The sequence below is a fragment of the Formica exsecta genome, unplaced genomic scaffold (genome assembly GCF_003651465.1).
Source record: "Formica exsecta isolate Colony F162 unplaced genomic scaffold, ASM365146v1 scaffold178, whole genome shotgun sequence".
Lineage (NCBI taxonomy): Eukaryota > Metazoa > Arthropoda > Insecta > Hymenoptera > Formicidae > Formica > Formica exsecta.
Genome location: NW_021849095.1, coordinates 623,349 through 637,398, shown reverse-complemented (window position 1 = coordinate 637,398; position 14,050 = coordinate 623,349). Strand labels below are relative to the sequence as shown.

The following is a 14,050-nucleotide window of genomic DNA, read 5'->3' as shown; positions in this document are numbered from 1 at the left end:
GAGAGAGAGAGGGAGAGAGCGAAAGAGCGAAAGAGAACGCTGATCGATAAAGTGTAATAAATATAATTACAACGAGAGGGTAGAAGAGATACGGGAGGGGAGGAGGATGTTTTTTATCCTGTGCGAGTGGAAAACGCGGAATTTATTAGCGCGACCGTAAAACATCAGAGATTATAATCAATCTCGTCGATGATGATAAAAACTACGTCGAGAGGCGAATTATTGCCGCGTCGCATCGATGATGCATTTTCCATTAGGCCGAATAGGCTCGGGATCCGAATAATGCGATATAGACAGCGCAAAATTACGAACAATTTTCGAAACATTGTTAAAACAATCAATTTCGGGAACAATGATAAAAACGACAATGGCAGCAATGATTTTTAAATGCATGAGAAAGTGAAGGCAGAATATGTAATTTTTAAACAAAATATACATTTATCAGAGCGACATAATAACTGTATTGTAAGACGGGGTTTTCACTTCATCAATATTTAATTAAATATTATATTTTCAGAATTTTTGAAAATTTAACGTTACAAATATATCTTGATAATTAAAGTAATTGTTAGATATTTTGCATATAATATTTAAATACACACTTTTATAAACATAGTTAATAAATAGATAGGTGTGTACTACGTTTTTTAATATATAAATTTCTTTCAATGTCAATTTATATACCTTGATCTGATTTAAATTAGATACTAATATTAAAACGGTTATAAACAAGATTGTGGATAACTCTATTCGTATATTCCCTCATTATTTCGGCAATAATCTTTTTTCAGAATGGATGGGCCGGCAGTGCTGTCGATGCCGCCGCTGACATCTTCGCAAAAATCGGCACAGTCACCGCAACCGCAATCCCATCCAAAACAGAATCAGGTAAACGCAGACATCAGATAACACAAAGCCTCGGAATTTTAATGGATTGAAATTTTTAAAATGATATAAACTTGAGGCAAAAAGATATTTACGTAGAGTAAATAAATATACAATTTTTGAAAAATTCTAGTTTAAGTAAATTAAATTATGTAAATTAATATATATTATATACATATATCTTAATTTAGAGAGAGTTTTTGCTATATAAGTGTCTTAAATTTTTATGCCCTCGTGAGACAGATAAAAATGTACTATTATACGATCTCGATTAGCGTTAAATCGACTGTAACTACTAGAATAATTTCGTGAATCCCGAAAATCTTTCATTGAAACTACTATAAATAAATAAATAAAAGATCAAATCAGCGTAGCGATTCTGAGGGGCATCGTGGTAAAACTAAACCGATAGGAGTTGCAGGTGGGTACCGTGTCGCTTTATGGGATACACATCGTGTCGCTGGTGATCGAGGGCCAGGAGAGGCTGTGCCTCGCACAGATCAGCAATACTCTGCTAAAGCAGTTCAGCTACAACGAGATCCATAATCGCCGAGTGGCATTGGGTATCACCTGCGTGCAGTGCACGCCGGTGCAACTGGAGATACTTCGTCGTGCCGGCGCGATGCCGGTATCCTCGCGTAGATGCGGCATGATCACTCGTAGAGAGGCGGAACGACTCTGCAAGTCCTTCCTCGGCGACAACGCACCCCCCAGGTTAGTAGGGGACGATTCACAATTTTTATTTTTGTTATTGGAATTTTAATTTAAATACATTTTTTGCCTTCTAGCGGCTCGGAATTAAATCAGAACTGATTTTGATTTGAAAATCTGCTTGCGTTCTCCTCTCTTTCTTTCTCTTTGGAAGAAAGATAAAATGAGAAATTTTATAAAATACATTTTTCTTTTTCTACTTTTCGGAGTTAGTCGGAATTGAATCAAAAGAGATTTCGGTTTGATTCTTATCTTAATATATAATTATATAAAAATTTATATACGGGGGCTGGGATTTTACACAGATTACCCGAGGACTTCGCGTTCTCCGTTCACCACGAGTGCGCCTGGGGCTGCCGCGGCGCATTTCTGCCCGCCCGTTACAACAGCTCACGCGCCAAGTGCATCAAGTGCACGTATTGCGGCCTGTTCTTCTCGCCGAATAAATTCATCTTCCACTCGCACCGTATCGGCCCGTCCGACAAGTATGTACAACCGGACGCGGCCAACTTTAACTCCTGGCGCCGTCACATGAAGCTGTCCGGCAGCCCGCCAGACGAGGTGGTCCACGCCTGGGAGGACGTCAAAGCGATGTTCAACGGTGGTACCAGGAAACGTTTGCTGGGCAACGCGAATAGCCCTCGGGAATCGCCGAGCCCGGCCAAGCAGCCCAGATCATCGCCGAACTCAGCCGTCCAGATTTCCACCCTGGTGCCGACACCGGCGCATCCCCGCGTACCACCATTCCCGGAACTACCCCTACCGCTGTCCCGTAATCTCGTCATGGATTATGTGTGGCATCAGCATCAGCAGGCGGCTGCGGTCGCCGCGGCTAAGACACCGGGCCCGTTCGCCTTCCCGCCCTACGCACTGCCCTGGTTGACCAAGCGGAGTCCTATCCTGTTTCCCGGTAAGCCGTGTTTTGTAAAAAGTGAAATGGAAAATATAATTGAAAAGTAATTTTAAATAATTGAAGACGACCGCGGAAATATCTATTTTAAAGAATTTATCGAATTTAATGCCAGAAATAAGGGTGATAAGAGAGAAATAAGAGAGATAAACATCTTTTTAAAAAATTGCGATTTTGTCACGTGGATTATATTCTTGCTGAATTTTAATCTTTATATCTTGCTGACTATTAATTATATTGACCGATTAAAATACTTTTAAGAATCATTACTTCAATCATTAGTATATTAATGATCAATTTATGTTCATCAGACGTAAAATCGTTAATCACCCTTTCCATTTGCACACAGCACTCCGTATCGTAAAACTATAATCATTAAGAACTAGTCATTATTTCCATCGACGACTATTTATTCTATTCTCTTGCGTAATCAACGGCTAATAATCGTCTCGATCTCAATTAGGTAACACACGATCATGGTTTGCAGGACCGCTACCGCCGCCCATAAGCGGTTCCAGCCCCACGGAACCTTTGATTCCAACCGTCAATCCAACTTTACATCAGTCTGCATTCCGTCCGGTGATTCGGGGACCACCCATTGTCGAGCCGGCGGTCATCCCGGAGCGACCAACAGACGTCAGCCAGAAGGAGGATAACTCCGACGATGAGGTCGACATCGAGACGACGGAGGACGACCCGGTGACCCCGCTCAACGCGAGTCTTCAGAATCTTCACTCGGCCTCGAATTCCGCCATGAGTAGCCACAGCGGACGGAGTACGTCGCCGCAGTGCTGGAGTCCTCCCCGAGAAACGGTAAGTCTTATCGTTTTCGAAAGTCTATCTGCGCGATCGTACGAGAGTAAATAAAACAATAAAGTAAATAGAATAATTTAAAAAATCGGGGAAAAAAAGTCTGCGAATCTTTGAATTTTATCACATTCGCTGCGATTGCATCTCGAGGCTTGTGTGCACGAACATCGCGTGCAGCAGTCGATCGTAGCGCGCATAGCGCGGTCACGCTAGCGTGATTGTGTTTGCCGTGTCTTCGTGAACAACGGGAAGGATTCGCCGCACGCACATACGAGGCGAGATGCACGACATATTTCCAGCGGCGACAATTCTTCCGCTTATCGTCGAGTGTTCGTAATCGCCCGACGATAATACGGCCGCGCCGCTCTGCAAGTGATCGCACGTGCGTTTTGACAGACCGGCACGTGGCCGTGCAACGTAATACTATCACTCCTTGAGCCCGCGTCGTAGAGTATCTCGAGGCTGTTCAAAGTCCGATCAACAATAATCCACTTTAAATTGATTGCATTGAGGGAGACGCGTATTAATCAGATTCTAGTTTAAATTTTGAAGTTAAAATCATAATTTTTATAAAAAAAAGAGAGAGGGTTACATTTGAAATTTTCGAATATACTTTTTGATTTTTTACTATGGTTTTGTCATGATGAATTTAAATTGATTACTAAATTTACTAGCTTTATCCTTAAAAGCACGTCTGTACTACAATATAATTAGATTCTAGGAAATATTTTGAAACTGAGATAAGAACCAAAATCGGGAAAATTTTACCAGAGAAGAAAAAATGAGAGATCTCTTTCTGGTACAGAAATCTGAGGTAACATATGTACGTTAACCTTAGAAAGTGTTAAATTCATTTGACACTCAAAAATTTAATATACATTAATGAAAATTATTTAAAATTTGTTTACATATGCAACTTGTATAAGTGACATACGTAAATTATTTTTTTCTTTTTTTTTTTTTGAGAATTTCTTCAGCAGTCTCCGTAGCGAAAACATCGACTCTTCCGTCCAGAGAAGCAATTTATTACGGCGTAACTCTTATTCACTCGACGGTGAGTGAATAAAGGTACATGTCTACGCGGTTTAATAACGGAGTATGTTTGCGTTGTAAGGAAAGTAGTTCCGCACTTCCTCCCTCACACCGCTCCCATCCCGATGCGTGACCATGCGATGTCTCCCCTGTAAACGGCCAGCGAAATATTTCCCCGCAACATGACACTCAATGGCAAACAAGGTGCCGCCGCAAAGTTAATCGAATTAACGTCGTACCCGACGCTCACTCGTTTAATCGAGTCCTCCCCTCGAGAGAAATCGTTTGCCGCACACATGAAATAATGTATTTAGGCTAGCCAGAAGCCGTCTGATTCCCGGCGTTTCTTTTCGTTTTAAATAATCTTTCCTTAACTATCATTTAAACGAATTGAATAGAGAGAGAATGCTTTTATGTATAAAAATAATTTTTTTTTTTTTCATTATTTTATATATATGTATTAAATCTGCGAAGTGCACATTTAATAATTAATTTATCAGAACTTTATTATATATTAGCTCCTAACTTAAAACAAATTTTATGTGAGATTTTATTAAAACAGTTGTTATATCGGGTATTTTGGAAAGTCGTGACAAACGATGCCTTTCCAGCCAATTTTTCTCTACCATATACATCAAAAATTTTGACATCAGGTTAAAATCCGCTATTACAACATATTCGTATGTCAAATCGATGTACATCATCCGGAATTGTGGGATATGTACCTATAAGCCTTTATGACGAGCGCAGAATCGATGCAATTGCAATGGCGTGCTTGACGATCCTCTCTTTGATGTTGGCCATCGTCGTCGTCGTTGTCGCCGTTAACATCATCGTTACCGCATCGAAAACGTTGTTCGCGTTTGGTTTGGTTGGAAACCATGACGCGTATGTACACACGATATCGTTCATTTAATCGTGTCGCGCGTTGTCATAAGTGCGTTCGCTGATCGCCGGCCGTTTTAGTTCACCGAGTATTTACCGACACAATAATTATCGCGATTGATGATGACGGAGACGGGGGAGATGAAGAGTGAGGGAGGGAGGGAGGGAGGAAGGGGGCTACGCAGGGGGCCACCATATCGCCACACCGGCGCACGAGCAGTCAGACCGCAGAGCAAATTCTAGGGACGGAGTCGAGTAGTATTACGTTGCTGTTACGATGTAAATGGCCGGGGCGGGACACGTCGTTACAATAATTCCGCCTGGCACCCAATTGCCGCCGCCGCCGCGCCGGCTCGTTACCGCCAGCTAAATTGCCGCGGAATAATTAACCGGAGCACCGTCGAAAATTTCACCGACGACCTCGATGTTAATTGCCGCGTCGCTGTGCTTCGTTCCGACTGTGTAAAATATGCATGTAATGATTCCGCGCGTGATACTACATGTATCGAAAGGAAAATGATGAGGAAATATCATGAAGAATCGCGGACAAATTTTTTTTCGAAGGGAAAATTAATTTAAGTTTTTTTTTAAGTCATAATTCGAAAGCATTACTCCCGCTATAATGATCGTTATATTATCACTCTGTCCTTCGAATCCAGTGATAAAGAACTTCGCTCGAGGTTCCTTTCGAGACGCGCGCGACGTTATTTTAATTAAAAATTTATTTACAAAAATAATGTAAATCCGAATGTTAAAAGGTCTCGAACAAAGTAGAGAGCAATTTTTTTCCAATTTATTTTTCTCTTTTTCAGAATTTGTTCCCTTTTCGCACAAGCTTCTCAATTAAAAATTCCCCCGCATTTTTCGCTCGGTACAGTTAGAATTACAGGGTTAATACCGGGGACTGCTCTCGAGCGGGATATAACCGACTAACGTATCTTTCATCCTTCTAAAAAAATATAACTAGCGAAGCAACCCTAGTATAGTTTACCGGCACTCGAAGACGTTAATCGGTCGTCGTGCACGCTCAAGAGAGAGAGACCGAGACGGGACCAGCAAAAGGGTCGTTCTCCCGGAGCGAATGGTTGCAGATGGGGGTAGAACATAGACTGTGGAAGAGAGAAAGGGAGAGAGGAAAGGAGCGGGAGAGACGATGGGGATGGGCCAGGATAAGCCGTCCGGATTGCCAGACAGCTTTTCAATTCCCCCTTGTCAGTGAACGTGTCGAGTGGGACGAACATGTATTTTGTCCGGAATCTCTCTCTTCCTCTCTCTATCTCTCTCCCTTTCTCTCTCTCGCTCTCTCTCTTTCTCCCTTTGCCATGGCTGACGAGCATGTACATACACGAGAGATATTCGTCACAAAGGCGTAAGCGACTGTACATCAGATAGGAAGTGGAAACCCAGTTACTGCAACACGGTCCACGATAGAAGAGAACCCAGAGAGTACCGGAGTACAAGTGTATCGCGGTAACTGAGTAATCCCCGAACGTTATTTGCAGTTATTTCTCGCTTCGCTGGCTAGACCAAGAGAGGGAGAGAGAGAGAGAGAAAGAGACGAGAAGAGAACGGTATTTTCATTTTCGCAACATCTGTGAATCTTTCATTGCTGTGTGTATATATATGTCCAGAAGTAGCAAAGCTATTTCTTCTTCTTTCAATAAGATAATCAGGCTATCGTTAATTATAAAAATACCGGGTCTCAAAGCAAATATGCTCGCAAACTTCGTTTTGAAATTTTATATATGAGATATTTCATTTATTATAAATTTCATGGCAAACTCGCGATTAATATCTGTACGTTGAAAAATTTATAGAAAATCATCATATTCGTATTATTTTTGTCTCTCTTTCTCTCTTTTCAACAATTAAAAGATTTAAATTTCTATCGAAATAAATCCAAATTTATTGATAAATATCAATCTCAAATTCTACTAAATTAAAATTAGTTTTGAAATTAATAAGAAATATTATATTTCTATACGGCTGAATTTAACTGTATAACGAAACTGTTTTAATTTAAACAACTGGCATTGAAAGAATATTTTTCAAGTCTATGATTGATACACATAGACATCAATATCCTATATCTCCGTATTCATTATAGTGCAACGATACTTTTCTCTACTGTAATTTTAACTGGAGTCTCGCTTTGCAGGCAAGAGTAAATCACCGTCGATCAATTAAGATCTTTTGCCCGATCGTGATTACTGAAAGTCCGAATCGCGTCGATGAACTCCCTTCGGCCGGGCTTTCCGGGTTTCGAAAGCAACAGAGATGGAATCTCACGGAATCTCATCCACCATCCATTTAAATGCAATTAAGCAACGTCACGTAGGAGCGTAACGGGGGTCGGAAACGTTTAAATCAAACTACGGCTGGTTTAGTTAGTTTCGACCGCAACTTTTAATTGCGCTTCGACCGTCTGGAGAGTCATTATAGGTTCCGGAAGAGGTACGCGTTACTTCTTTTCCCTTCTCCAGAACGTGACAATCTTTTTCTTTCGCGTTCCTTTTTTTTCGCGATCCTCTTTTCCGAAAGAATCGTAAACGGCATGAAATACAATCGCAAAAACTCTTCTGAAAAACATTTTTTAAAATTATGAATTATATATAAATTTCAAGAGAAACTTTGAGAGAAATATTTTTCATTTATTGAATATTTTTATTATATATAATGTTTTTTTTTATACGATATTTTTCCCGATTTAATTTTTCTCATTAATATATTATTAAGGCTTATCAATATATCAATCGCATACCTTTCACTTTTAATTATGAAAAGATCAACTTTTTATTTGTCAATAATTATATATCTTACGGTAAAAATTTTATATAGTTAATAATTTTATAAGAATTGCTAAGATGTTAAAATGATATAATAAATAGATAATAACGGTGACCTAATTTACATCACTTTGCGCGAACGATTGACATTTATGCTTTTACGCCGTCCGCATTAATTAAGGAACCCCAGTTGGCATTTTTGAGAGCCAGTGAGTACAGCTAAAGTTACTCCCGCTGCATCGAAATGCCAAACTCTGACCTTACATCTTTAGAGCCCTTCGGGACGCTCTGTGATTAAATCGACTATCGTATACCATGATACATTAAGATGTATATCTACGTCTATCTTCGTAGAAACAGTTTAACCTGGTAACATTTAGTCGGTTTAGAAATTATTTCATCGTGTAAATATAGTATCGCTGATTCACCGAAGCGGCTATGATATTCGTAACGCTATGTTATTGATAAATCGCAAATTATTAATCAATCTGTACATCTTCTCTTTCTTTCTCCTTGGCTATCAATTTTTAATTATGTAAAAGTAAAATTTAATTTCAACTATCACATCAATTTTAATCTCAGAAATATAAAACGTGATTTTTTTAGAGGAACATTATAACTCTCGCTAGATATATTGTTGTAGATTAGCGAATGTGTAAATTTATAATTAATCTTTAGTTTATTATTTAATCGATGTTACAAAATAAATATAGTAAATGGCAAGAATTCACGTTAGACAACAGAAAATAATGGTCAGCCATTTAACTTGAGATATGCTTGAAAAGGTCGCATTTCAATCTCGTACACCTCAATGTCGGGTGCCAAAATTTATTGACGCTGGACGCCGAAAGTTCCACGACGTCGTCTCATTCTTCCCTTCGTTTAATCCGGCCCCGGCCACCTCTTACTTAATTCTATTTGCACCCGGACGTCGGCCGCGTCGCGCCGCTGAGAGAAATACAACATCACGGACCGAAATGGAGGTTCGCTTCATGGAAGTCGAGGGCGGCGACTGTTGATTTAATTATAATCGTTAGTACGGACCAAAGAGAGAGAGAGAGAGAGAGCGAGAGAGAAAGAGAGAGAGCTCCGCCCCGGGACCCTCAAATCCAATACAACTCCCGCCGTCTGCTATCACCCCCGCATCCCAGTCGCTCTTTCTCGTCTCTCTTCTGTCCGAACTTCAGCACTGCTCCAACTTTTGAGATTAGCTTTGCTTGACTTGCAATCAAGGCGATAAAATATGTTCTCTTAACGAATGAGTTTTTTAAGCGCGCTGAAAATATAATATAATAAAAATAAAAATATAATTTAAATAGTGCAAGTATTATAAAAAATATAAAAATGTACTTTTAAACAATTTACTTTCTTTTCAATAAATGCTTAAAACAATGAATTGAGATAAACCATTATATTTGCTTAATATTTATAGTACTATTATATTTTTGTAATCTGAAAGAAAAAGTTATTGTTACATTTTTACGCGTTTGACTAGTAATGTCAGGATTAGTCATCAGGATTTCACAAAATTTACCGGTCGATATCAGATAAACATCGTTCTTTATCGGCACGAGAAAGCAAGAATCAATACGTTTTGATGAAACTTGCTAAACGATTGAAAAAAATAATTTCCATGGCGACCGTCATGTGAGGTGAAAAGCACCGGGATTCTGATGCAACCTCCTCCTCTCTCCCTTCTCTCCCGGGGTTGAAACTCGTTAACGCCGTTACGGTGTTCACAGTATGGCCACCTGAATGGAGAAGCTTACGCGAAAATTGTTTTATAACTCGCACGCGAAATTGAGAAGCTGCAAATAATGTTTCGCCGCAGTGAACGTCAACATTTTGCGCATCCTTCCTCGAATCTGTACGTTAAGATTATTTCTCCCTTGAAACTTTAGAGAACAAGAGAGAGACACATTTTTTTTTAGAAGAAAAACAATTGATATTATTTTTTCAGCTACATTTTTATAAAATATATAAAATATTTTCTATAATTTCTATTAAAGTATCCATTCTTTTTCGAATATCTCTAATAATTCACTCAAATTTATTTTATATAATGTGACAAAACTTTCCTGTGCTAATTATTCTTGCGTTAGATTAGATTAAAGATTACATTCCCATCTTCAAAATTAATAAAACTTTTTTTATCGATATTGATATTTAAAATAAAGATTCAGATCATAAAAGATTAAAAATAGATTCAATATTTACATCCTGTGAATTGATATATCGAGAGAATTTATACATGAAATCAGAAACATTTTTATAAAAAATGATAAGCAAGGATTTATACGCAGCAAGCAGTTCGATCGGGAATACAAATAAATGGATTAGGATACAGAAGCTCGTGATCAGTTCGCTATGAAATCGCATTGATTTCGACAGCATCGGCGCGTAAAAAGGATAAAAAAACCGTCAATAATACCCGGAGGATTGGGAGCGAGAGAGTAAGATTCCGACTAACGCGATTCCGTATTAACTCCACGCGCATCACGTGTATGTGCGTTCCAATCCGTTCGACTTCACAGTCGCGTTCACGCACTTTCGTTCACCCCTTCATCCCTTGTCCCGGGATCATATTTATGTACTCTTCGTACACCTTCTCCGTGGTATTCTTTACTCGGACTTGATTCACCAGTTCAGGAATTCCGCGACATTCATCCTTATAAACATGTTTCTGCTTTATACATGTCAAACAAGTTAAAAAATTTTAAAAATCTTTTTTATAAACGTTATATTCAATCGATTAATTTAGCTTTTTTAAAAATATTTTAAACTTTTTCTCATTATTATCATTCTTCTCGTAGAAGATTCATCATTGAAATATTTGGCCCGCTGAATAAAAATATCGTAGGATTATTTAAATTATATAAACCTAAGAGTGTTTCATATTCTCATCTATTCGATAAATGTAAAAAAAAAAAAAAAGAAAAAGAAAACAGTCGTATCGAGTGCAGTACATCGTATTCAGGCGTCATTTCTATAGTCTCGATGTTCGCGGCCGAGTCGAAAGTTTTGCCGTTAACGTAAAAGCCATCGTGTATAGCCGGGAGGACTACCGTGGAAGAGGAAGAGGAGAGGAGAGGGTGCTACCGTCCGCGCGCTGCACGCTACGATTGTTTCGCCGTAATCCTTTATTGGATCAACGGGGCTGGAAACAATCGAGCGCGCCATAACGCGAGGATGGGCAGACGGCCGTGTCGGTCGGGCGGGCTTTTGGGTCCATGGTACCGGATGCTGTGTGGCGGCGGCGGCAGCGGCAACACGCTGGTCGGGGGTCGGACGCGCTAGATAAGCGCGGGGGTGGCATCCGATGATGGGGACGGGGCAGGATTTCTACCTACTTTGCCGGGTGAACGGAGTTACAAATGGGAGAACGCGGAACTCATCCGCAAGCGGGAAAACTCCCCGGCGTTTCTCCTCCGTCTCTTGGTGTTTCTCCTTCTTTCTCCTTCTCTCGCACGCGTATAGAGACAGATTTTCTCTACATCTCCCGCATTTTCCTTCTTTCTCATTAAGCTAACCGACTTCTTCCCCGTTATATTATTCGCTCTTGTCTTGTATGTGTGTTTGTCTCCTATTTGGTACTCCTGAATATTTAAATCTGTCCCCTTTTCTCTTTCTCTTTATATATTTTTGCTTGCCTTAATAATATAATATTTGTATTATTTAATGCATATATATGCTAACATACATTTTATTTTTCTCTAAAGTTTTTTATCTGTAAATTGGTGCAATTTATCTATTACACACTCCTATGCTATTTATTGGTAGTTCTCTATCATTTATTATCCGAAAGTCTATAATTTATTCGTAAACTTGTAATTACTCTATAATTCTTGAATCTGCAATATTCTGTATAATTTTTGTCTGTAAGTATGTGTACAAAGTTTCGAAAAAAAAAAAAAATCTTTTATTCTAGAGAACGCGATAAATTTTGCTCTGTTCCACTTGATGTCTCCCGTAGATTTCGCGCCCGGTATTCTGTCTTGATTCAATGTTCCCGTTACACGTACATCGTCCGGGATATTTCCACGTTTTCACGTGAGCTACGGTAACATTCGTACACATCACGTGCCGGCGATATAATAACAAGGTGGATAACATAACGAGGCTTACATGCCTCGAATTTGATCGGTCCTACTCGCTGCGTTTTGTCCTGTTTTCTCTCCATAATTCTCCCACTGGCCTCTCCTTTTTATCATCGATAATCCGTCTTCCGAAGGATACCCTGCGGGAATACCTCGCTGCAAATACATACGCAGAAAGAGAGTTACACTATTTCGCGCGTTTCACGTAATATTTAGCGTGATATATAAATAGCTTCAACGGTCGAAATAAAAATTTCACTTAATAATATAATATTTGTATTATTTAATGCATATATATGCTAACATACATTTTATTTTTCTCTAAAGTTTTTTATCTGTAAATTGGTGCAATTTATCTATTACACACTCCTATGCTATTTATTGGTAGTTCTCTATCATTTATTATCCGAAAGTCTATAATTTATTCGTAAACTTGTAATTACTCTATAATTCTTGAATCTGCAATATTCTGTATAATTTTTGTCTGTAAGTATGTGTACAAAGTTTCGAAAAAAAAAAAAAATCTTTTATTCTAGAGAACGCGATAAATTTTGCTCTGTTCCACTTGATGTCTCCCGTAGATTTCGCGCCCGGTATTCTGTCTTGATTCAATGTTCCCGTTACACGTACATCGTCCGGGATATTTCCACGTTTTCACGTGAGCTACGGTAACATTCGTACACATCACGTGCCGGCGATATAATAACAAGGTGGATAACATAACGAGGCTTACATGCCTCGAATTTGATCGGTCCTACTCGCTGCGTTTTGTCCTGTTTTCTCTCCATAATTCTCCCACTGGCCTCTCCTTTTTATCATCGATAATCCGTCTTCCGAAGGATACCCTGCGGGAATACCTCGCTGCAAATACATACGCAGAAAGAGAGTTACACTATTTCGCGCGTTTCACGTAATATTTAGCGTGATATATAAATAGCTTCAACGGTCGAAATAAAAATTTCAAGACAAATCATATTTCTAATAAATATTGATTTATTTTCAACATATTTTAATATATATTTTAATATGAAGTTACGCAATATGCAGTTTTACAATCACGATTCTAATAAATTACGTGAATTTCTTTTCGTACTATTTCTTTCTTACCTTCAAAATAATTTGTTCTTCAGCTAAACATAAAACGAATTATTATAGCAAAGATTTCTTTATGAAACAGTTTTTTAGGGATAACGCGCATTAAAAAGAAAAACTACAACTTTTTTCCGTTTCACAAATACGGTGCCTCCTCCGCGCAATAGGCATATCTCTCTCGCTTAATTTTTTATATCGCGAAGGGGATATAAAGAAGAGCTTGTAAATCTTCCAATGAATTTTGGTCTCCTCGTGATTCGCATTTCATCGCTTTTAATCCGTTCTAGAGCATACGGGCTTAAGATCGCAGTTGATCGCGTGGCGAATCGATCTTTTACGAGAACAGATTCGCCACCGAACGGGCACGAGCTCTCCGCGTGTGTGTACACGGAGGTTACATGCATATTACGAGGAACATATGTGCCGACGACCCCCAAGGATATATAACGCGGTCGCATCGACTGCATAGGATATACGTAGATATAAATTGTGCAGACCACCTGCTCTATAGCGAGCGTTTTCTGGCAGTATAATCGTGTTGCGCGATGACGTTTCAACGATTTGCTCCGATTTAACGATGCATTCGATCGATACAGCAGGCCTTTTAAAAAGATTATTGCAGGGATTAATTATTTTATTCGACAAAGTGAAAAGATTTTTAAATAATTGACGATCTCAAGATTACGTATGTAAAGAAAAAAAAAGAATTTAAACATTTCAAAATTTATTACACATTTAACAATATTTGTAAATGTTAATTTTTGACAATAATCATGTTAAATCGATTATGTGGCATGCGGAGTTATTGCTAGATATTAAGCTCTCACGGATAAAGGGAAAGA

The 14,050-nt window shown here is 38.9% G+C and overlaps 1 protein-coding gene across 1 annotated transcript in view; it reads left to right on the top strand.

Annotated features, from left to right (window-relative positions):
• Positions 1-14,050, top strand: part of LOC115233586 (SKI family transcriptional corepressor 2) — a 29,249-nt gene that overhangs the window by 7,489 nt on the left and 7,710 nt on the right. The window contains exons 2-5 of the mRNA XM_029804089.1: positions 792-888; positions 1,307-1,599; positions 1,902-2,506; positions 2,994-3,319. Coding sequence (XP_029659949.1) covers positions 793-888; positions 1,307-1,599; positions 1,902-2,506; positions 2,994-3,319 — 1,320 coding nt within the window. The 5' untranslated portion in view covers position 792. The remainder of the gene's footprint in view (positions 1-791; positions 889-1,306; positions 1,600-1,901; positions 2,507-2,993; positions 3,320-14,050) is intronic.